Raw genomic sequence first — 26,103 nt, forward strand, 5'->3', positions numbered from 1 at the left:
TAGAAAACATCTTGAAATTTCCCGAGATGTAGAAGAAAAAAATGCTGGATAGGGTTAGCTCTTTCAAGCCCTGTATGAGCAGGACTGTGGAGGCTGGATTCACCATCCACAGAAGCAAGTCTGTGCTGCTGGTGAATCACAACATGAATATCAAAAGGCTCCTTTCAAGCAGTGTAGGCCACTCACAACTTTCTGGGAGTCTCTTTTGTATTCACATTCTAACGGAAACTTGTTTGACTGCCATTTCCTAATGGGTAGATAGGGTCTTCTGTGCTGTTACATTTCTTTTTAACTACTGAAATGAGTTCAAACATGTCATCAAGAATTCGTTGAAGGCTGTACCAAGAATTGAGCAGGTTGGAAAGAAGCTATAAAGTACCATCTCTATATTCCTGGCATGGAATTGGCACATGGCAATTGATCAGTGAATGTTTGATGGATGCTTTCTGAAAGAATGCTAAACTTACCAAATGAAGTAGGTGTCAGAGCTTGTCCGGGCAGGATCCCAGGCAGCAGTGGTTTCTTTGGTCCTGTATTTAGAACCTTCCACATACAGAATGAAACACTTTGAAAGGCACAATATTTTCACCTTGAGGAGATGATGATGGCAGAGCTGCTGCTGCTGAATCAGATTAGGTAATTGATTAAAATCAAATATCATGGGTGACAAGGACGCCAAATTAAATTAAGGATTTCTCAAATAAGCATCTGGTCTCTGCTCTCCTGTCTTTTCCTCTTCTCTCCTCACAGTGCCTTTGCTTTCTGGTGGATCACGAGAGGCTAACAGATGCTTAAAAGCATAAGCTAGGTTGCTTGACTCTAACCATACACACCAGCCAAGGGTTTCATGAATATTCTTTGAAGTCATCAGCATAATCCAGTCACCTGTTGTCAGAGTCAGTGGAGTGGGTGGGGTGGAGTTAGTGTAAATATTGAGGAAGAAACCACGTCGATGTCAGTTCACTGCTTTTTCCCTTTACTCTGAAAACTCACATACCACAAGTACTGGAGTTAATGGAATGGCGATCTATTATAGTAATCACTGTTTGAGCCACTTCTGTCCATTTGCCTGCTCATTCATGCACATTGGCAGATTCCTTCATCAAATGTTTATTGAACACTTGTTACGTGCCTTGCATTATGCCAGACTTGGGAAGTGTGAAGATGACTAAGACAAGGTATCTTATACACAAGCAAACAGGAAGAAAAAACAGGTGGTTATCATACTGTTTGATTGTGTCTGATTGTGCTTCCAGGGTACTCACTTTGGGAAATGTTGCTTTGAGCCTAGGGAGCCATTGAAGTAGTTAAAGTATTTGGATAGAAAAAAGATCACAGGTGATAGAAAGGCTAGGGAGAGATGGGTTCAGATCAGTCATGGTCAAGTTTGGAAGTGTTTGTTAATATTCCTCCAGCACCATACTCCATGACTTCTCACAGCTCTCTTTATCTGAACTAAAATCATGATGAAACTTCCATTGGAAGCCTTCTGAGAAATCAGCCTGTGTAGTCAAGGTTGTGGGTTTGGTTCAAGTTTTGCTTTAAGAAAATCAGCTGTGCAGATAAACATGCCTTTCTCTTCCTCACACACACAATTTATTTACTGCTTTCTGTATACATATTATCCATATATTAGACTAGCTCTAGTATACAGTGTGGCTCTCTGCAGCCTCCTGCTAGCTCTGTCCAAGTACCTCTCTCTTCATGCCAGAGTGCCCATTGCCCACCAGTTTTGTGCTAGTTAAGCAGGAGGTGTGCCTGCCCTCAGCGCCTGTCAAAATCCACACTGTCCTGATTGCTGGTGCAGAGGAAATAAAGCCCAGGATTTCTGAATTACTTACCTGGGAGACTCAGAGTGCCTGGAAGATTCTTTATACCAGAGCAGTCCAGGTTGTCACTGCTTTTTTGCTACTTCAGAAAATACTGTGTTTGGATTTGAAGCTTAAAGCAATATCGACTTGTCATAGCTTGGTCCAGGCCAGGAGTTACATTAAACCAGTGGAAGCTGAATAAAAACAATAAATGGAGAACATACCCCAACAGCCTGAGGCTGAAATTTACTAATAAGTAAATACAATTTATTTTTTAAACTTCTCTCATAAGAAAAATCTTTTTTAAACTGTTTCTGACATGAGAAAAAAATAGATGTGCTATTATTACTAACAAATGTAGAATGTAATTTTAAAAAATTTTTCAAGTAAGCCTAATTGTCCAAACTTTTTACATTGCCATCCTCAAAGCTAGTCACCTTTCAAAGCAACATGAAATCTTTCAAGCCATTGGTATTAGATAATTTGAAAACAGTAGATATATTGACTCTTTAAATACATCCTTCTAATACAGTGATTTTGTGAAGAATAAGAAGTTTATACTATTAGGCAAAACCACAGAAAATAAAGTTACGTGATAGTTTTGAGCATTCATGTTCCCACACACTCTGTCAATACATTTGATTATCGAAGGAGGCGACACGAACTTGAGTTTATACTGAATAAGCAAAACAAGCCAGGGGATTCTGGTACAAGCCAGGGGATTCTGGTACAGGGAGGATATGTGAGCAGCACTGCCTTCTCCTAGGCCATCTCTGAAGTAATTTAAATGAGATATCTTTAGCTACTCCTTGTAACTTGGATGAGATTACATTGTTAGGTCATACCTGTAGCTCAAAATAAAAAGTAAAAAGCAAACCAAGATCATCTCTCTGAAAATTGTTTGATTCAGACTTTGAACATGACCCAGTAAGTCAGGTGATTTGTAATATATATATATATATATATATACTTAAACATTTTTTTATATTTCAGAAAGCCATATTAGGTTTTATGGAAAATCTGTTTTGCTTTTAAAAGTAGCTGGATTTCTTTAGACATTGACAATAACTAGATTTTTTGTTTGACCAGATTCACTCATAGATTCAAATATCTTGGCTATTATAGCCACCGAATAGATTTGCATCTAGATTCATTACAGCATTTTAATATAATTGGTCTTAGTTTTATTTTAAATAAAACTGAAGATAATTATGCCTCAGAACAGTCCATTGGCCCTAATACTTAGGTTGAGACTTAGCAATATCCTAGTTACAAGGTTAGACCCAGAATGTTTAACCAGGGGTCCAAAAGCATGCACATCAGTCAACACAGGTGAGTTGTGAGGTTTTTTTAAAAGATACCCATAAAATATTAATATACAAGTTGTTCATTGGTAGAAATATTTTTCCTAAATGTGGTTTCAGCTTCTATAGCCAAAATAAAAGTTCTTGAGACAAAGCAACAATTGAAAATAACATAGCTATGTCAGTAGATAAATATTAGGGTGAATGTGAGACATAATCAAGAGAGCCATCTCAAATTTTCCACCAACTGGTTTTATGCAAAATTCAACCCACTTCTCTCTCTTTAGACAAAAAATCTTAAGTTAGATCAGAATATGTAAATTTTAAATGTTCTGTGTTCCAATGTAGACAAACATCGGAAAGGGCTACTATATTTTTTAAATATAAGAACTAATTAATGAAAACTAATTGTTATTAATTTACTTGTTATTTATTATTTCTCCTTTTAGCGGAAGTACAAAGTGAAATTGAAAGAATCTTTGAGTTGGCAAGATCTTTGCAACTGGTTGTTCTCGATGCAGACACCATCAATCACCCCGCACAACTTATAAAGACTTCCTTAGCGCCAATTATCGTTCATGTGAAAGTCTCGTCTCCCAAGGTAATTACATCTCTAGCTTAAGAATTAGCAGCTCATTTTATTTTGCTCTGCTTTTCTATTAGTGGGCAAGGAGAACGCCCTGTTTAGACCCCTTTTAATGAGCACAGGTTTGAATTCCCACAGTTTGTAAAGATTCTAGAAATTCTGACGTAGCAAATTAAATTCCTTCAAAAAGCTCACAGTCTATTGTGGTTCCCTAACCAGGCAGTTTTGTAAGAATATAATGGAAACAATAAATTAAGACAGGTGAGGAAAAGTAACCTCTGGCTTTTCAGAGACTTTAGGTTTAATTTTGGTAAATTTCTTGGGTAATGTTGATTATTATATCATCTATATTTTCTCCCCAGTTAAGAGGGCATGTAATTCAAACAAGGTATCTAGATTTATCACACATGAAGTCATACATCACTGTATAAAATCTCTTATGGAAACATTTTAGACCCTTACATTTGTGCTTAGGTTGGGTTCATTGAGGAATATAGTTATTCTGTGATTAAGCACATATGTTATTTTCCAGGCGTCTTCATGCCACCAGGGGAAAGAAAATGAAAGTGCGGCTGCCTCAGATTGGTCATTTTTTATTTGTGTTTTCTTTAATTTTTAAAGACTATTGATGTTGAAAAAGTTCATATGAAATATGAGGTCTATCCAGAAAGTATCCCACCATGTACCATGAAAAATAGAAACATTTATTGAAGAAGATACAAGGTACAAGAAACATTGTACACAAGACAGTGACACCTCAGTCCCCTTCAGAGAAGGCACCTTGGGACCTCACACTGTTCTCCCAGTCACCATCAGCTACACCGTCATGTTTTCCTAAATCTCATCAACAATCCGGAATCTCTTCCCTAGCAAAGGTGGTTTTAGTTTGGGGAAAAGCCAGAAGTCACAGGGGGCCCAATTTGGGATGTAGAGGGGCTGAGTCATCAGGGTGACCTGATGCTTCTCAAAAACACTCTGAATGAGACATGATGTATGAGTGGGCGCATTATCGTGATGAAACTGCCAGTCATCACTTTCCCATAGCTGTGGCCTTCTGAGTCATCTGAATAGTTTTTGCAGAGGAATGTTCAAGCCTAATGCAAAATTTGATGCAGATTTGTTGTTCTATTTGCTCAGTCATTTTGAATATGATGGCCACAAAATACACATACAGACTCAATCAGGTCTACTGCCCCCACTGACTAGAACAGTGAAGTCGTCATTGTTCATTCATGTGCACTCCAGTCCACTCTCCTTGGCTGCCAGGTTACATTAGTGTCACCCAAACCATTCTCATTATATTAAGAATGGCTGGACTTTTTTTAGACAGACTCCGTATGTACCCTTAGGAGATAATACCTTAATAATCAATGCTTTTCAGTGACTCTAACAGTACATTTTAATACTTAAATGCCAATTCAACTTCCAACCAGAACAGTAGTCCCCTGTCATGGGTGGAGAATACCTACAGAAGCTGTGCCTCCACAGCCCCTCTGTTGTCCTCGACCTTCCATTCTGGCACTGGTTCTGCACAGGATGAATTTGGGAATCCTGACCAAAACCAGGACCTTTTGGGAATCATTAGAATGGACAGAAGTTGCTTTAACTACCTGGAGGTCTCTATGAAGGGGACCGAAGGGGATTCAAACACCCTTTACTGCAATGATTTCAACCCCTCTCAGCCCCTGCCCTAGTCACCATGAGGTTCATAAGTACAGGAACTGGGGTTCTTATATCTGCTTGAGGTATCACAGAGCCTCATACATTAGCACCGGTTTTGGGAGAGTATGCTGTTCCAGCTAAAAAGAAACTAAGGAAAAGGGCAGTGTATGGCAAAATGCAGTTACAGGAGTTCCCAAAACACAGATGTATCACTGGTTTATATGTGGCAGTATACCAGTACAAATGTTTTGCTTAGATTCTATCATGAAATCATCTTATTAATGTAAAATTAAACTGGAATGTTTAATTTTTAGGAATAATGTTTAATTATTGGGATAATTATCAGTGACAAAAGAACCAGATGTATAATTAAATGTGATATTTATCTTACATTTAGGTAGTGAACCAAAATATTACTCCTGAATAACTGAATTTGGACATAATGACCTGGTCCAGTTTAGTTCCTCTATTTTGCAGGGCTGTCTTTGCAATTTCTGGGTAAAATGTAGGGGTCGGGGGGGACTAGATTCCACCAAGGACTCACATGGAGTGAGAACAGGAAGAACACACCAAATGCACTCTAACTGAAAGCCAGTGTAAGTGGATGATGTCATTACAGAGTTTATATATGATTTATCACATTGCGTTTTCTCACTATTAATACTCAGTGCTAAACAGACTATAAAAGGGGCCTGGGTTTATTCAGTTTTCTTCAGCTCATTGATAGCATCTCAGATTCATGTCTTCTTCTATCAGGTTTTACAGCGGCTGATTAAATCCAGAGGAAAGTCCCAAAGTAAACACTTGAATGTGCAACTGGTGGCAGCTGACAAGCTTGCACAGTGCCCCCCAGTAAGTACAATCATTTTTGTCTTAATTATTCTTGACTCATTAGGAGAGGGGGTAATTTTTTCATATTAGCTTTGTCATTTTTATTCTAGAATGATGGTGAAGATGAAATGTTGTCATAAATCTAATGGATTTCTTGAAATAAATGTGTGCTATCATGTTGGCTATCTGCAGGCATCCAGAACTGGTGGTGTCTGCCATGTAATAAAAAATGAAGTTCGTTAATCCAGTCATGTGGAACTTTTATGAAATGAAAAAAAAACATACTGATCTGATTTTCTTTCACTTTTCTGTCTGAAAGTCCTGATAGGTATAAAAGATTATGACTTTGGTGGTTGAGAATTTATTGGAACTAGAAGAGCCCTGTGGAGATAGCAGGTGAAGAGCTCAGGGTTAAGTAAGGTGAAAAGACATGTTATAGCAACTTTTTCCCCAGTGCCGTTGCCAGGAAATTAGCTGCTGGGTTGGGAGCCAAGCAAATGGTGGGAGGTGGGTGGGTGGGGGAAGGTAACCACTATCACGTGGGTGGGTCACCAGTGACTGATCAGTGTCTACACCTGCCCAGCTGACTTACTGTTTCTGCCTGTGTTTCTCTAAAGGAAATAACTGTTGTTTTTCTACTGATTTGAACACTAAATTTATACTTGTATAAAGATTGTTTATGCTCTGTGAAAGCATAAAATTCAATTCAGATGGTTACAAAGACAACAGTTAAAGGAGGATAACTGTTAAAGGAGGGGAATGTGGGTGGGAGAGGGTGTGCAGGGTGGAGGGGAATGAAAGGGGGGAATGGGACAACTGTAATAGCATAATCAATAAAATATATTTTTAAAAAAGTATAGACTCTGGAGCCAGACTGCCTGAGTTCAAATCCATGCTAGGGATTGCACCCCTACTTATGTAATCTTCAGCATGTACCTACCTTATTGGGTTTGTATAGACTTAATGAGTGAATATATGCTAAAGCTCTTAGAACAGTGGCTGGTACGTAATAAGTACCATCTAAGTGTTTCTGCTATAATAACTAGATATACTTGTGCTATACTATGCCTAACCTGTCAGGCTCCCTAAGGATCTGTGTCTGTCTGGTTTACTGTTGTATCTCAAACTCCTATCATAGTAGGCCCACAATAAGTATTTAGTGAATGAATGAAAGGATGTACAGGCAATGAGTAATAATGCATCCTTTTACTAGATGCTTACAATGGGCCAGATGCCATGCTAGATGTTTTATGTAGATTATCTCTAATCCTCAGTTACCTAGTAAGATAAGTAATATTATCCCCATTATATAGTTGAGGCAACTGAAGACAAGAGGTGAAATGACTCCTCTGAGGTCAAAGCAAATAAGGATTAGATTTATGATTTATCTGGCTCTAAAACCAGTTTCCTCCCCTTAAAACCCCACCCTACTACTACACACACACACACCACACATCTTATTACCTACCTACAGATAGTTAATTTGGATAGCTTGGAGTCTGGAGTGCTATGTTAAGAAGTCTGACTTCACATTGTCTACTAATGAAGTCCACTTATATAATGGATTATATAATTGAAGCACTGAGCAAATATAGAAGAACATATTACCCAGTTGAAGGACACTAACCTTTATTGATCAACTACCAAGAGCCAGGAACTATTATTGTTTTCAATTTTTAGAATGGTCTTCTATGGATAGTTATGTCAGTTAGCGTCTTCTGGGAAGCAGAGAAATAGATGAAATTAGAAATGCAGATTTAATGGAAAAAATACCAGTGAGAGATGTATGGGAACTGGCAGGAAGGGCCTTGAGACCTGCTTCAGGCCTGACACTGTGAAAGGAGGGTGGGAAGGAAGGAGAATGAGTAGGAGGAGCCTCAGATTATGATGCAGCTTTAAGAAAATCTCAGTTGTTTACATGGGGATCCCCAGAGAAAAGATTGCCCATTAGAGGAGTCTCGTGTTGGGCAGAAATGTCCAGGCTCCAATCCTGGCTCTGTGCTCAGGCATTGACAGGGAGTAGCCTGGGGAAGGCATGGCCTCAGCTTGAACACTGTGGTGGATACTGAGGGTACAGCAACCCAAGTCTGTCTGCTGCCTACACTCATCACAGCAGACTTTCACTCAAGGGGAAATCTGAGCGCACACCTCTATGACTGCCCTAGTAAATAATGGTATCCTTCCTTTCTAGAGGAGAAAGTAAGTCCCTGGTTAAGAAACCTGCTGGAGGTAGGAGTTAGTAAATGAGCTCCAGGATTCAAACCTAGATCTATCTGAGTCCAACAAACTTCTGTCCACTATGCCACTCCACCTCTACATAGAGTTGTGTAGTGTAAATGAACCTCTGGTCCCAAACTTAGCCATGCAAGAAATAGTACATTTTATATTTAGACCCCCACTCCACTAGGCAGGCAGGATATTTAGCTATGCTTACAGCCACATTTACCCTAACCAAGAGCAGAACAAAGACCCTAAGTTGTAAAGGTAAAGTTGGTGAGGAAATTGACGGAATGAGGAGGAGAGTTCCAATTCAGAAAACCATTTGCCACGCCCACCTTAGGGGTGGGTGTACTGCTGTATCAAACCTTGTGGAACAGGGGATCTTTGTAAGGCAGGGAGATACATAGCCCTCATCTCTGGAACATTGCAAAGGAGCTCCCTTCCTTCTCTGTCTGATGGAGAGGAGGTGTCTTCCTCTTTTCCCCTCTTGTTGCTATTAAAGGAACTTCCTCTAAGCTTTGATTGTACTAAAAGCATCCCCACTTTCATTTCCAGAGGTAGTTAGTAAAATCTCTCCAGCCAATTTGGGCTTTTGGGAAATAAAACCCAGGAGGGGAAATGGAAAGCTGGCAATTTCCTGCCACAGTCTCCATCCCCCAACTTCCACCTCTTCCTCCACTACTTCCCAGACAAGGGAGAACAGACCCTGCCACCTATTTGAATGATAGAAAAGAACAGGGAATATGGTAGACAAGAACAGGGGAAATGGTAGACAAGAACAGGGGAAATGGTAGACAAGAACAGGAAAAACACAGGTTAGTTTCTCAAAACTTGTTTGCCACGTGTGTTTTCACAGATGTAGAGGTCTACACTATGAAGGCAGTGAATTCTGTGAGGTCCCAGAGATGGTGCTAAGATCAGTGGGAGGGATTTCCAGTCAAAATGGCAGCACAGGTAAACATGGCTTGCCTCCTCACAAACCACATCAAAATACAGAACAACCATCACTCAAAACTCTCAGAAATTGAGTTCAGTGGAAGTCTGACAACTACGGATTTAAAGAAACCACATCTATCCAGACTGTCAGGAGAGGTGGAGTCTTGGATTTGCTAGTCCCTCGCCCACGTGTGGTGGATAAAAATTTGGGAGAAATCTCTCAGAGGCGAGGAGTCACAGCCTCACACCAGGCCCCCCAGGTCAGGGTTCCAGTGCCAGGAAGATAAGTGCCTATAACTTTTGGCTGCAAACGCCAGTGGGGATTGAGTGGGTAGAAGAAACTTCTGGATTCACAAGCAGTTCCTCTTAAAGAACCCACATAAAGACTTACTCAGACTCACTTCCTCTGAGCTCCAGCACTGGGGTAGCAGCTTGAAAGGTACCAGTGGCATACAGGGAAGAACTGAAGTGTCTGGCATCAAGGCAAGAGCTGGGGGATACCTTTTTCCTAGAGAGAAAGGCAGGCAGAGGCCATTGTCCATTTTCTGAACCTTACCCCACAGAGCCACAGAGCCAGCAGGTGCGAGCCATATCTGAGACTCAACTTGGCTGGCACTGTCTGCCCTGCCCAGGAGATTCCCTGAGACTCTGTCCCACCCAACTTTCAGGCCCACCAAAACTGTAACAGTAACTTTTCCATGTGAATGGCTGGTCTTGGCTCATGTTTCAGAGCTTCCGAAATCCTATCAAATAACAGCCAGCCTCAGTAAGCCCCCAGCTCCTGTACCCCTTGGCAGGTGGGCACAGGCCTGGCACTAGCAGCTGCCAGCCTAGATTAACAGTTTGGCTTTGCCTGCAAATCTCCAAGCTCAGCACAAGGAGGAGCCATCTCAGATTGCTTTATAGCTCAGGCAGGGTGACCCCAGGCAGGACATAGATAGGTAGTAACCTTGGCCTGCCCCCCACACAAAACTCCAGGGCCTGTGCACCCAGTGGACAACTACTGACCACACTGAAGCACCACCACCCTGCCCCTGCATAGCTGATCCCCCACAGAGGGTGGAGATTTTTGGTCAGAGGTAGCAGCCAGTCCTTTAAGCTAACTGGCCTGGCAAATCCATCCCATTGAACTGTGAACAGCAGTCAAGGCTCAACTACAAGGGGAATGTATACTCAGCCCACACAAAAGGTGCACCTTGAGCACTCAGCTTGGGTAGTAGGGGAGGCTATGCCACTGGACCCTACAGGACATCTACATTAGACCACACTACCATGACAGGGAGTCATAGCAGCTCTACCTAATACATAGAAACAAACACAGGAGGCTGCCAAAATGATAAAACAAAGAAACATGACCCAAATGAAAGAACAGATCAAAACTCCAGAAAAAGAACTAAATGAAATAGAGATAAGCATTCTATCAGATGCAGAGTTCAAAACACTGGTTATAAGGATGCTCAAGGAACTTAAGTAAGGACCTCAACAGCATAAAAAAGATCCAGTCAAAAATGAGGATGCACTAATTGAAATAAGGAACAATTTACAGGGAAACAACTGTAGAATGAATGAAGCCAAGAATCAAATCAATGATTTGGAACGTAAGGAAGCAAAAAACAATCAATGAGAACAACGAGAAGAACAAAGAATCCAAAAAAATGAGGATAGTGTAAGCAGCCTCTGGGACAACTTCAAGAGGTCCAACATTCACATCATAGGGGTGCCAGAAGGAGAAGAGAAAGAACAAGAAATTGGAAATCTACTTGAAAAAATAATGAAAGAAAATTTCCCCAACTTGGTGAAGGAACTAAACATGCAAGTCCAGGAAGCACTGAGAATCCCAAACAAGATGGATGCAAAGAGGCCCACTCCAGGAAACATCATAACTAAAGCACCAAAGGTTAAAGATAAAAAGAGAGTCTTAAAAGGCTGTAAAAGTTTTTTAAGAGCCTTAAAAAACTTACAATTAGTTACTTACATGGGAGTTCCCATAAGACTGTCAGCTGATTTCTCAAAAGAAATTTTGCAGGCTAGAAGGCATTGGCAAGAAATATTCCAAGTTATAAAAAGCAGGGACCTACAGCCAAGATTGCTCTATCAGCAAAGCTATCATTTAGAACTGAAGGGCAGATAAAGAGCTTCCCAGACAAGAACAGACTAAAGGAGTTCATCATTACCCCACCATTATTATATGAAATTTTAAAGGGACTTAATTAAGAAAACAAAGCAGTTCAAAACTACAAACAGTAAAATGGCAGTAAATATCTATGAATAATTGAATCTAAAAAAGAAACTAAGCAAACAGGAAGAACAGAGACAGATTCACGGATACAGAGAATGTTTTAATAGCTGCCAGATGGGAGGGAGGTGTGGGGGAATGGGTGTGGAGTGTGAGGGGATTAAGAAGAACAAGTAGGTAGTTTTAGGATAGCCATGTGGGTATAAAGTACAGTATAAGAAAAGGAACCAAAGACCTTACACTCATGACTGATGTACATGAACAATGGTGTGGAGATTTCCTCATAGAGTTGGGGTGCCTGGTGAAGGGGGGCAAAGGTAAAATTCAGACAACTGTAATTGCATAATCAATAAAATATAATTAAAAATAAAAAATAAAACTCCCATAAGTTACGCTACCTCAAAAAATGAAAAGAAAAAACATCAGTGGGAGTTTCCAGGAGCAGGTCTGAGTGGACTTAAGAGCTGGTAGGACTGTCTAATTTCATTAGTCTGCATGGTCGGACTGACCCCCCAGGAGAAAAACATTTCACAAGCCTGCCCAAATGGAAATGCCAAAAACAACGGGCTGGCTTTCTAAGTAGTGAGCCCTTGTTTCAGGGGATGGGTAGAGTAGGCTCTATGAACAGATGGCAGATATATTGTGGAAGGAATCTCCTCTGGTGAAGGCTATGGGTATGGTAAGCTAAGATATGACTATGGTATCTAAGATATGACTATGGTATCTCACCCCTAAGACTCTGATTCTGTCTAGATTTTGGGAGTGATCAGCATAGAGATACTATTGAATCCTTGTGGGTTGTGGAGGCCAGGGAATAGGAGAATGTAAAAGTAAGAGACAACAAGTCAGATGATATCTTTCTTCATTATTTCAAAACATCAAGATCAGACACTTCCACAGGTCACCAGTGGGCATGTCTGAGGACATGACATCCATGTCTCCATGTGGTTGAACCAGACAAATATTTAGTCATCTCAGTTCCATGTGGCTCTTTTGCAAGTAACTTTCTTGGCAAGTATTAAAATACACTCAGCAAACATTTAAGTATTAGGCCTGGTTACCTCTCCAGAGTAAGGGATACAAAGGCATGCCCCTGCCTTCAAGGAGTACATGGACTAACGTGATTACAGTTAGTTAAATCAACTCTTCACAAACAATTTGGTAAGTCATAAATCTCATAGATTAAAAGAGTAGTTTAGATCAGTGTTCCTTAACTCAGCGCTATTGACATTTTAGTCTGGATAATTTTTCTTTGGCAGTCCTCTGCACTGTAGGATGTCTGGTAGCATCTCTGGCCATTAGCTACGCTCAAGTGTGACAACCAACAGCATCTCTAGGCATTGCCAAATGCGCCCCCGGGAGGGATCACTTCAGGTTGAGAACCACTGAATTAGATTAATATATGCACAAATTTTGGTAATCATGTTATAAGTCTCAGTAAGTAATTCCTTGAGATACATTCTGGGTGAATTTAACCTGTTTCTTGTTCATTTGATCTTTTTATGAGATTGAGTTTGTTAACATTGATTCCTAGTAATTACTAGAGAAAATACTGATGTCCTATTAAAATGAGGAATTTTACTGCTGAGAGAGTTGTATATAATACAACGTATTTCTGCTAACAAGTGCATATAATGCAATTGTTGGGTCTGAAATAGCTGGAAGCAAGAAAAGATATGTGCATACTAAATGCAAATAATACTGTGAGCTGCCTTAGTGTTACCAAGCAGAGTGGTATTCGGGTGTCTGACGTTGAACACAAGCATGAAACAAAAGTTGGTGGGGAAGAGAAAAGGTCTTTATTGAAATGTTGCCCAATTTGGGGGAGCAGGAGACCCCCAATTCCAGGCCAATCTCTTCCAGAAAACACAGAAAGAACCCAGCTGCCCCCAGAACCAGAGACAGTGTCTAGAAACCCTGCTCCATCCTTATCTGTCCTTCTGGGGCACAAGGATGCTATGTGGATGTCTCTCTGGCTTCATGCTCCCTTCCTGGAGTTATGCTTTTGGGGTGGATGCCACCATTGCCTCACCGCAGCTTCCTGTGCTATGGCCTAGGTCCTGCCAACCTCTGCACCTGGTCATCAGGGGATTCGTCCTCGGGGCCCAGCACTTGAGGTTTCTCACATCCCCAGGGCTGGTGAGGTCTTTGGCTGCTGATCTCTTAGCAAGAGAAGGGTCACAGCCTGGCACTGTTCGTTGAGCACACAAGATGTTGCAGCATTCCATAGGTGGCTGCCAGGGCAGGCTTCCCTGGGATGTGGCCCAGCTCATTGGACTTGGCCTCTACCAGCCGGCCCCAAACATGTGAATGACAGGCAGGAGAAGGGCTGCAACTCTGCCTATGCTCCATTTAAATCTTTGGCCCCGAAGTTCCATGCGAGCTGGAAACAAATGGATCTTTTCCTCAGTCCAAACATTTCACTCTGCTTGCGTAAGCTCCCTGCAAGCTTCCTCCTGATGTATTGAGTGACAGTTTTATTTATCCTTTACCCACAGGTGTGGAAATCTATCAGGGCACTGCCCTGCAATTTCAGTCCCAAAGCTTCTGGCATTTCCTTCCACCCTTCCCTTTTCTGGGGAACACAGGCTCTCACACACTGCTTCAGGGGTCCCTTTCTTCAGGCTCCTCAGTGACCTCTCCAGATCCTCCTAGGATGTGTCCCCATGTCAGATACGTCAGATAGCCTCATACAGTGGGAAGACAGCTTTGCCCTAGCACTGTCTCTCAGCAGGATAAAAATTCCTTGTTTTATAGCATTAGTCAGATAACCTAGAATTTTACTTTACTTTTTAAATATATTTCTGTTGATTATGCTATTACAGTTGTCCCAATATTCCCCCATTGCCATCTCCACCTAGTGCCCCCAATTCCCTCCAGCAGTACCGCCCCCCCCCATAGTTCATGCCCATGGGTCATGAAAGTAAGTTCTTTGGCTCCTCCATTTCCTATACTGTTCTTAACATCCCCTTGTCTATTTTGTGCCTACCGATTTGTATTTCTTAATCCCTACACCTTTTCCCCCATTATTCCTCTTCCCCCTCCCAATGGATAAACCTCCAATTGAACTCCATATCTATGATCTCCATTCTGTTCTGTTCTGTTTATTTGCTCAGTTTATTTTTTAGATTCAACTATTGATAGTTGTGAATTTATTGCCATTTTAATGTTCATAGTTTTGATCTTCTATTTCTTAAATAATTCCTTTTAACATTCCATATAATAATGGCTTGGTGATGATGAACTCCTTTAGTTTTACCTTACCTGAGAAACACTTTATCTGCCCTTCCATTATAAATGATAGTTTTTCTGGATAGAGTTATCTAGGTTGTGGGTCCTTGCTTTTCATCACTTTGAATACTTTTTGCCAGTCCCTTCTAGTCCGCAAAGTTACTTTTGAGAAATCAGCTGACAATCTCATGGGAACTTCTTTGTAGGTAACTCTCGGCTTTTCTCTTGCTACTTTTAAGATTCTCTGTTTATCTTTAACCTTTGGCATTTTAACTGTGATGTGACTTGGTATGGTCCTCTTTGCATCCATCTTGTTTGGGACTCTTTGAGCTTTTTGGACTTGCATGTCTATTTCCTTCACCAAATCAGGGAAGTTTTCTTTCAATATTTTTGCTTGCTCTTTCTCTTTGCCATTTCAGCTAATGTAAGGTTCATTTCTACTGGGTCTTTTTATGCTGTTGAAATACCCAATGAGTTCCTTGAGCATCCTAATAACCAGTGTTTTGAACTCTGCATCTGCTAACTTGTATATCTCCATTTTGTTTAGGTCTTTTTCTGAAGTTTTGTTTTGTTCTTTCATTTGGGTCATGTTTCTTTGTTTCCTCATTTTGGAAGCCTCCCTGTGTTTGTTTCTATGTATTAAGTAAAGCTGCTTTGATTCCCTGTCTTAATAGTGTGACTTATTGTAGAAAAGCATACCTGTAGGTTGGATGGTGTGGAGCTTTAGGTAATCACCAGGGTCAGGAAACCTGTGTGAACCAGACTGATGTAATCTCAATATGGTGTCCCTATCTGTGACCCTGTGTGGGGATGGCTCAGAAAGGGGACTGTGGCTGCTACCTGACCTCTAGAATTTTGTCTGGGAGGAAGCTGTCCCCCAACACTCACCCTGATGCCAGACACTGCAGTTTCTCCCCATGTGCCTCTGGTGACCTTCCAGCTGCTGCCCCCAGTGCTGGAGCCCACAGGAAGTGAGTCTGCATAGTCCTAAATCCATTCTGGGCCCTTTAAGAGGAGAAGTCTGAGAATCCTGCAGTCCCATTTGCTGCCCCAACCCCCACTGATTTTCATAGGCAGAAGTTATGGGGACTTGTCTTCCTGGTACTGGAACCCTGGGCTGGGTGGCCTGGTGTGGGGCTGGGATCCCTTACTCCTGAGGTTTCCCTCCTGATTTTTATCCATCCCACACAGGTGTGGGACTACTTATTCTGCCTATCTGTGTCTCCACATCTCCCTGTCTCTGTGTCTCCACATTTATGGCTCCCTGCCCATCTCAATGAATGTGATTTTTTAAATTCCTGGTTGTCAGACTTCCATACAGCTCAATTTTCTGACAATTCTGGGTGGTAGTTGTTTCGTAGTTTAGTTGTAATTTTTGATGTGGTTGTACAAGGAGGAGAGCTGTGTTTGCCTGTGCTTCTATCTTGATTGGAAGTCTCCAATAACCTGGAATTTTAAACAAGCAGTCTGGATGAACAAGGTTACCTTGTATTTAATATTTTAAAATACTGTTTACATTATGAAACATGTTCATTTGTTAGTTTGTGAATAAGGAATTGTACACTCAATGTTGACATGCCTGAAGAAATCTCTAGATTATTAAAAACTAGGAGTAATCCAAAACTGTGTCTGATTTTTCCCTGCTTTATTTCAAGACCATAATTATAATTGTCTTCCAAAATTTGTGATCACTGTGTCATTTCAGTTCCTCAAGAAGAATTTGTGACTTGCTTAATTGACCACTGCATCCTCAATCTCTAATGTCAGCAAACTACACAAAGTCTCACATTGCTAGGAAGCTAAAGGCAGCAGTCTTTGCAAAGAGAAGTCTGGAAGAGTACTGAAAGCAGTTGACTCTCTCTTACCAAAACAATGAATCCTAGACTCTGGGACTGTGGAAGCAAAAAGGGACCTTTAGGAGAACCCGGTGTAGTACTTCCTGGAATGTGTTCTTCCTAATGTGGGCACTACACAATGTCAACAAGTGTGATGAAGAAATGGCCCCAATACCAAGAATGTTTGAAAAAACACTGTATAAACAAAGGTAAACTGCAGAAGCCTTAATACTGAGCATTTTATATCTTTATTCAGTCAAATAGTGTGCAGTGCTTCCCCTAAATTTTGACTGTACAACCATTTTCCCATAGAGCATCCTATAGGTCTAGTGTTTCACGGAATGCTTTAGGGAAGGGCTGATCTAGTCCAACCTCCTCCTTTTACTTATGAGGGAACTAGGACCAAGAGAGGTGAACCAGCTTTCAAAGTTCCACTTACCTTGGCTACAGTCAGCATAAGATCTCTGCCTTCTTTGACAGAAATTTAGATAGTGAATGGCAACAGGCTGGTTATCACATATTCTCCTGGAGAGAAATGATGAGTTTTGTGGGGAAGGGAAGTCCCCCCCCTTTTTTTTTCTCTTAGTTTGTCTGGCTGGTCTAATAACCAAATTGACATTAGACAGATTAGCAAGAGAAAATAACCAGATTTAATTATGTATGTACATCAGGGGTTCCATAAAAATCTAGGACCCAAGGACAAATCTGGCAGTTAAATCTTATATGCCATTTTAAGCTTAAAAGAAAGTGAGGTGTGGTTTAGGACTTCAAAGAGCAGGAAGACAATTCATATGGAGATGAAGAAGCAAATGTTTGGTAAACAAATGTTTGCTGGACCATCTTTAACAATGGACTCAGAGAGGACTTCATTCAAATGGGCCTTACTGCATTCCTCCCTGCCCCTCACACCTAGTTCATATTAAACTTTAGTTATCTGTGATGATACCTCCCTTCCTGGAGCAGGTCCAGGTCCTCTATCTAAATTCTGTTTAAGCTGTTAGGGATCAGATCATAGGTTATTCCTCAGACCTTCATTTCTTAAAAATAACCAGCTTAAAATAATCAATATCCCCCAAAACTACATATTCTGGGGTGGCAAACTGCTTCCCCTGGGTTTCATGGGTAAGGCTTCTTCTAAAACTTTTTCAGTAAAGGGTCAAATAGTAAATATTTCTATTTGGCTTTGTGGGCCATTTGGTCTTCACAAAATGACTCACTTCTGCCTTTGTAGCAAGCAAGCAGGCAGCCATGGACAATATGTTAATAAGTCAGAATGGTCCAGTCAAACTTTGTCTATGGGAACGGGAGGCAGGCTCAGTGCCAGCAGCCCACCCACGTGGCCATCTCTATTCTATCCAAGACAAGATTCTAGTTACCTGTAACTCTGCAAAAAACTAGTTATTTATTACTGTCTTGTTACCTATTATTGTTCTATTTATCTATTACTGTGCAAAAAACTACCTCAAAACTTAGTGACTTCAACCAGCCACCAGTTGAGTTGGTGGGATCCAGCTGCTGGCTGAATGGGTCCCTCGGCAGGTGTGGCTGGAAGGCTGGGCCCAGTCAGCCCCTCTGCCTCTCTGTGTGGTGTCCGGGCCTTTCCATGGGATCTCTCCAACAGGGATCCATGCTTCATACGTGGCAGCTCCCAGGGCACCAAGAGCAAGTATTGCAGACTCTCAGGCTTAGATCCTGGGCTTAGATAGTGACACGGTATCACTTCCACAGGTTTCTGCTGGTCAGAGGGTTCACAGAGGCTGCCCAGATTCCAGGAGAGGGGACACATCCTCCATCTGGATACAGGACTTGTCAAAGACTTGGTGGCCATTTTTGATCTGCCACAGACAGAAAGATGAGTGGGGATGGGGGCTGGGCTCTGAATACTTCTGCTCTGGAAGAAGGAGGACTTTCCTTCCTCCCCCACTCTGGAGTCACAGAAGGAAAGGTGAGGTACAGACAGCAAAGGACCTATGAGATTAGGACCCACGAGCCCTTTTCACATACACCTTTTTATATGACTAGCCTGAATTTGTGTTTATAATATACATCTGTACAGTATATTGTTAGATTTCATTTGGTTTCTACCCATTTACTTTTCAGAGAATTTGAAAATAGTAATTTTAAAGAAGCCAAAGTTCCAATTGCCCCAGTACTATGGTAATAGGAGCTACATAATACATGGTGAGAAAAGCAGATAGGCAGACAATTGAATCTATAAATGAAATGTAATCCTTTAATCCTACTTAGTTACAAGCTGGTTTGTGTTACCAAAAGCTGACCCAGAGGCTCTTTGAGCTTTGTAATTTTTTTTTTTTTTTTTTTTTTTTGTGCTGGTAAAATGACATTGATCGCTCTTTCTGCCAGAGGGGAGCTCATGTCCTCCGAAGAGTCTGGCAAACCTCTAATGTTACAGTAACTGTAGCAGTTCTCCTCTATCACCCTTTCTTTTCCATTGCTGAATGGACTCAGATTTATTCTATTAAACACAAGACCTCTGAGGTGAATGATAGTGCCCAGTGTCCTTGATCGTATTCCTATCACAGTAGTCATTTTCCATGGCCCTTTTACAGTCATTTTATTTAAATTATTTAAAGTTGTGTGGACTCACCCATCTGTTTGAAATGCTGTCCCCGGTGGTGCATTCGTTATTACAGAGCCTCTGCATGTTCGTAGTTTAATTCATAACACTGCTTTTGAAAAAGAGAGTCATCGATTCCAGAGGTTTCCTTCTCTAAATAAGGCCACATAGAATCTTGTTTCTCTCCGTCCGAAGGGTACTACTCTTGCTGCCATCACTAGGCCACTCAACTTGAATATAGGGAGTTAGGGATAGTTCACTCCTGCCCACCCATGCTGACTTACCAGTTGCATTAGCAGGAATTTAAAAGCACTGGGTGCCTTTTCTACAGACAATGAGTAGCACTGGTAGATCTCCTTATACTCTCTGAAGGCTAAGGATGGAGGGAGTGAGGTGGATAGGACGGGGCGGTGTGGGAAGGAAAATGTGGCTGGGGCCATAGTGATAGCACAGGTTGTTGAAAGAAAGAAGCTAGCAGGGGTCGAAGTCACTGATATTCTTTGCCTTCACATTGTCTCCTCTGATTAGTGGCAAGAATTCTGATTATCTTTCCAGGTTAGCTTGCTGAAGTGGAAACCGTGCCGGAGACTAACTGCTAGAGCCCCATAAGGTTGGCAGGCTCTCCTTTGTCCCGGCAAGACCCCCCAAATCTTGGAAAATCCCGTAATCATCCTGTTCCTTATCACTAGTTGACCAGCAGTGAGTTAAGTACTCAGGATTTAAAAAGCTTTAGTAATATAAGAATGCAGTTTTGATATCCAAGAAACGCTGGGTGGTTATTTTGTAATCAGCATTACATGTTTGCCATTCAGCCATTTTATTTTACTGGATGGTATTTTCCGGTCTTTTTTTTTAAATGGTGGCAGATTTAGGATTTTTATATTCCAATAGAAATAAATAAAAGGATTCTCACCCCTATTATTTCTTTTTCCACTTAGAAGTAGGAAAGTTCTCCCACGTGAGGTTTTGTGTATGCACGACAAATGCATGTAAAGCAATGTCTACACCATGGGAGAGAGTGTGTAAATTTAATCTCCCAGGTAGCTAGTATTCAGTAAGGCACCAGCCTAAAGAAAAGTTAAACTGCAAAATTAATTTCTAAGTTTTATAAACTTGTTATTTAAAATATTCAATAGCAACTTCCTAGATAACATTAGTTTTAGTGAAATTCTCCTTCTAGGAAATATGTATTTCATAGTCATAAACACTTGCCCACTCTCTCTCTATCTTCCTCCCAAAAGAATATGAAAGAGATAAGTAGAACCTGTTTGAATTCTCAGTGTAAGAAGTGCTCTGTCTTCTGTAAAATGTAGGATGACCAACTATTCCAATTTTTCCCTAATTTTCCAGATTTTCACACTAATAGTCCCAACTCCCCACTCAGTCCCTGGCAAACCGAGGCAGTGGGTTGCCCTAATTCAGGCACCTTCCCTGAGGAAAGTTTGTGATGCTCTGGGACTGGAGGACTGGACAGATCGCTAAGTGCGTGTACTTACAGTTTTTAAAAAGGACATCGCAGGTCGTCATTTCACTTTATTCAGCTTCAATCTTTCACCTTCTTTCTTCCTGTCATTTTCATTTTCAGAACCACTGGATGAGCTGGAGGCATGTTTTTCAGTCTTGTCATTTAAAATGCTTTGGTTTTTAAGTTTTCTGAAAGAGCTTATCTAGAAAAAGGGTTGCTTTTCCAATGGTTTATTTGGACCCCGTTGTTCACTGTAGTTCCATGGCAACATTATTTCTGCCACCTCAGCTGAAGAACATACCCTGCTCCAGGACGCCAGGGGCACTTGCGGTGGCAGTGCTTTGAAAACAGCTCCGAGTCACCCCATCTCCAGCAGGCCCCGAGGGCATGATCCCACGGAGTGCCTAACTGTTGCCCGCCCTGACTGGCCCGCTGCTCACACCCTCCTCTGCTGATTAGGTAGCTCTCAGAACAGCAGCCACACCAGAGGCCTCACATTCTGTACAGTAAGCTGCTAACTGGACTTGAACCTTTGAAGTTTATGAAAAATAGGCAAAGCTGGCTTGCATAATTCATTGAGCTGCTTCTCTTTGAATTTCATGTATAATTAAATTTTTTTTTCTCATTACACTCACTTTCTACCACTCTGGTTAATCAGCTGTGTTATTTCCTAAACAATTCAAAAGAAAAATCGTCACAGATATACAAGCTGTAAAATTTTTAGTTGAAACTAAGTCGTGGTATTTCATTCAGAAGCTGAAATTTGCTCTCCTCTGTGCTTTTGAAAGCCCAAGAGCAGTTTCAAATGATCTTCCACCATGGAGCTGTTGTTTTAGCACTGCACACACATCATTTCCTGGAAATGACTGAGCCTTGGGCAAACAGACCTGTGCCGAGATGGAAAATGTCTGTCTGTTAGCACAGAGACATACTTTATTGAAATTATTTGTAACTAAGTGTATGTTTAGTGGTGCCTGCAGCCATGACAAGGTAGCATGTGGGCAGTCAAGTGGACATGAGCCTCAATCAAATACTGTTCAGCAGTAGGTGCTGCCCTCCTCATTTGCCCCATCTGGGCTTTGCAGTCCTGGCTGTGTGTGATAGTGAGGGCCCTCACTTCAGGTGTCCCTGCGAGGCTCTGTAACTTTAAGAAAGCACACAAATGGCTTACTGAGATTAGACGTAGGAGAGAACCTGCATTACAGAGTGATGCCTATGTAACTGAATTATACAGTTAGCTTAAATAAAATTATGTGAACAGCTGACACCACACAACATACAGTCTAGAATTTGCCAATAGTTCTAACCTAGAGTGGCCCTTTGCTCCCGTGGTGGCCAGTTTCCTCCTCCTCCTGCGTCATCTGTCTCAATCCGGGTCTGTGCGTGCTTTTTGAGGTAGGGCAGTTCTGGTCCTACTCCAGTTAGCACTGCAATGCTATCGGAGAATGCAGTGTTTATGTCAGAGCATTATGCTCAGTTCTCAGGCTCTATATTTGTAAAGTAACTGCTGAAACGTTAATGACAGAGGGGGCTTTTAATTGCAAGAGATAGAAACTCACTTGAGTTACTTTAGTGGAAAAGGAGATTTATTGAAGAAATATATGTTAATGAAACTATAAAACCTAGCTCTTTTCCCAGTCTCTCATGGGTCATGTGGTCTGTTTCTTCTATTGTGTCCTTGCTTCTCTTTATCTGTTTTATTCTCTTATCTCTACAGATAGAATTCTTTGACTTACTCATAATTTTTCCTCCCTCATAAATTCAACTTTTACATGTCTCTTTGGGCCTTCTTTCAAGTCTAGAACTTTAAGCTGCAGCTCCAAGCATTGACTGACTCAGTCTCTTTGTTGTTCTGAATTAAGGTTCCTGTGTGACATAGCTCATTAAGGATTTTAACACTTGTCTCTCCCAACATACTGTATGCTCTTGAGCATATGTTTCTTTGCCACTGTATACCCACAGTGCCTAGCACAAAATACTGAGTAAATATTTGATGAATTAGTAAAATATGAAGAAAACCATCAGAAATCTATTAATAGATGTTCTTATGGGGGAAAGGTTTCCTGTGAGTTGAATCAGATGAGACTTCTCAAACAGTAGTCAGTTTGGACTGGTCATCTTATTCAGGGTCAAAATGTTCAGTAAAGAATAATGTGATGTGCCCTGGTTGGTATGCCTTAGTGGACTGAGTACCAGCCTGTGAACCAAAGGGTTGTCAGTTCAATTCCCAGTCAAGGCACATGCCTGGGTTGTGGGCCAGGTCCCCAGTAGGGGGTGTGCAAGAGGCAACCACACATTAATATTTCTCTCCCTCTGTTTCTCCTTCTCTTCTCCTCTCTCTAAAAATAAATAAATAAAATCTTGTTTTTAAAAAAGAATAATATGATGAAGAGATTCAAATAGTAAATGTTGGGGGAGAGATTTTTTCCATGGTGACTTCTGCCCCAGAAAGCCCTCACATGAATGAGTGAGTCTGTTGACTCACCACCCACTCAAAGTCATCCAGTTGACATTGACCTGCAATCCAGACACAGTATTAGTGCTGATGCAGTAACCCAGTTTGCTTCATTAATGGGAGGTTCTTATTTTGATTAAAAAAAACTTATAAAAGCAGGTGGGTGGCGGTGGAGGTGGTGGGAGAGAGAAGGTGCAGATCCAGCTGTTGGTAGTTGGGGTGTGCTTTCACTTACCTATGGAATGGCTTTTCTCTTTGCTGTGGTTTCTGACTGTCCTCCAGGGAATCTGTGTCCCAGGTGTATTCTGTCTGTGTGCCCCATCACACTGCAGTGACAGAGGGGCCACTCTGCTCCTCTGGGGTAAAAGAATGCTTCTTGATTATAAGCCAGATGAGGTTGTTACTGCCAGAAACATGGGCACCAGTTCCTTCTTGTGTGACACCCCTCCCTTCCCACATTAAATACTCCTGGTTCTTGTCCTTCCTTAACCATTTCCCAGATTTCATAAAATGATCTTCTGTTAGCAGAAATCACTATAATGTGATGATCACTGTAATGATTTTCTAGTATTAATCCTAAACCTTCTTTCCATATTGTTTTATCATGAGACAGATAATGTCATTTTCATAAACATTCTGAAAATTATCTAAGTAAATATTATCCCCTTCAACAGAGTTACTTGGGGAGCTGAAGTCTGTATTCCAATGATATTGTCGTTACCCAAAACAGTTTAGAACTCCTCTTTCAGTACCATTAATTGCTTCTCTCATATTTGAACTAATTATAATTCAACTCTATAGGAAGATGTGGATAAAGGTGAGAATACATTATCTTTTCACTATATTCTACTTATAACACCTTTGTGCTTACCTCATCTTTTTCTTCTAAATAATGACAGCTCTAAATTTTTAATGAACACTCCCATTTTTACATCAACATCCAAGTTTGCACGTGGTTAGCTCTGCAGCTCTTCACTTGACTTTGACTTCAGAAACTGCCAGCAGAGCCCCTGGCATCTGATATTTGCTACGTGAGACACACTATGATCTGCATTAAGTAGTATTTTAGGCTCCATTGCCTAAAACATGAAGTGTAAATAAAGTGGATGTTTCTTGCAGGAAATGTTTGATGTTATATTGGATGAGAACCAGCTGGAGGATGCCTGTGAACACCTGGGAGAGTACCTGGAGGCATACTGGCGTGCCACCCACACAACCAGCAGCACGCCCATGACCCCGTTGCTCGGAAGGAATTTGGGCTCCACAGCACTCTCCCCATACCCCACAGCAATTTCCGGGCTGCAGGTACTGTCACTTTTCACTCATGCCATTACATCCTTCCTCTGGGATTCGGTAGGGAGCGGGGTTGGGATAGAGACTGAGGTTGTCCTTAATCTGAAGAGGGAACCGTGTGTGGGCATCATATTAAAAAATCTAAAATATTATTTAATCATGGTCTGCCCTTCACAAAGTGAACCAGAAAGTGGCCCTTCCTTTAGAACTTTGCTCTCTGTTCATTTAGAATGGCTTTCACTTAGATAACAGAATCCCTCTAAGTCTAGACTCTGCCGGGAAAGTAACACCTACGCAGCACGGCTCTTCATTGTTTCTCTGTGTCACCTCTCGGGATGATATGGTAGTGACCAGCTGAGTAAAATATCCTGGGACAGATGAACCTTTTGACTGTGCTTAACTAATCCCGCCCCACAGGCTGCTGGGCTCTCTAGCTTGCCCAGTCAATACAGGATGTGCCACAAGTAAAACCGCTTTGTTCGGAAATAGGGACAGATCCCTGAGTTTTCCTGGTGGCGTATGGGACCCACCTTGGTCAGAGGCTATGGCAGATGTCCTCTAGGGAAACTGGGGATGAGCCCAGGCTCTTTCCCCTGTTGTTCTGGTGCTGTACTCAGAGCTAGATGCGGGGAGCCAGAGGCATTATGATACAAAGTGAGTCTTGCCTTTCTACACCAATTATTATTTACCATTTATCAAGCAGCTGCTGGAATGTGGCCAAATCCCCAGCTGACTGAGGAACAGGTAGTCAACTGAACCCTCTTGCATCATGATAGTTTTGTATTAATGGATTATAATGATAGTCATAATTGAAGATCATGTAGAGTTAACTCTGAGATAAATGGCACTCTCTGAAATGCTATTATAACTGTATTACTCTGCTACAAAACGGCATCTTTGTAAGCAGAAAAATTGCCATATAAATGAATAGCTTTTCAGGCTGGAAATGAACATGGGAAATGTGCTACTATACAATATACATATATACTGTATACAATAGTGTATACAATACACAGTACATATGTATGCACCAGGACTATTCCTTGCCTTGTTTCATTGCCTGTGTGCTGCTCTGAGTGTGGCATCTCCACCGACTAATTTGGGTTGGCTCCAAATTGTACACTGTGGGATGAGAAAGGGATGCATGAGACCATATGCTTCTGAAATGTACATAGAAATGAAATGTTGTACTTTGTCTATAAATACAACGCTCTTGACTCATCATCTCTAAAACGACCACTGAGAGTGGTTCTCCCAGTTTCACTTGTATCCTGTGACCTATTTTGCCTAGTAACCATGGCATCTAATTGTTAGACCCCAGTGAGTTTAAAGGCATAGGCTGTGGCTGTTGACTGAGTTTCCTTCTGTGTGAAGGTGAGTGTCTTTTAGAGGACATGTACTTTGGCTTTATCACCGTCCTGTTTCTCAACTCAGGTGACCCTTCTAAGCAGGTAGACAGCTGTGGTGATACATGTTTTCCCATGATCTGAAGAAAAATGTTGAATGACATTTTCTGAGCCATTAAATAAGTGTCTGAAGGTAATTTCAATCAATGGTGTTAGAGGAATTTAGTTTATGTCTAAGGATTATTTTTGCAGGACATTTCAAGTTGAGGAAGCAAGATTTGTAAATGTGTCAATTAGTTGACTACATAATTGTA

General features: G+C 41.3%; 1 protein-coding gene across 4 annotated transcripts in view; it reads left to right on the top strand.

The window, feature by feature from the left end:
- CACNB4 (calcium voltage-gated channel auxiliary subunit beta 4) overlaps nt 1-26,103 on the top strand; it is a 235,307-nt gene that overhangs the window by 205,071 nt on the left and 4,133 nt on the right. For 3 of the 4 annotated variants that reach the window (XM_045821650.1, XM_045821781.1, XM_045821726.1), the window contains 3 exons: nt 3,565-3,716; nt 6,120-6,215; nt 24,270-24,455. In XM_045821650.1, coding sequence (XP_045677606.1) covers nt 3,565-3,716; nt 6,120-6,215; nt 24,270-24,455 — 434 coding nt within the window. Of the gene's footprint in view, nt 1-3,564; nt 3,717-6,119; nt 6,216-24,269; nt 24,456-25,146; nt 25,188-26,103 lie in introns of all 4 variants that reach the window. The other variant, XM_045821840.1, reaches the window with a different exon arrangement.

This window comes from Phyllostomus hastatus, unplaced genomic scaffold, assembly GCF_019186645.2.
Source record: "Phyllostomus hastatus isolate PE091 unplaced genomic scaffold, TTU_PhHast_1.1 phas_contig_1, whole genome shotgun sequence".
Lineage (NCBI taxonomy): Eukaryota > Metazoa > Chordata > Mammalia > Chiroptera > Phyllostomidae > Phyllostomus > Phyllostomus hastatus.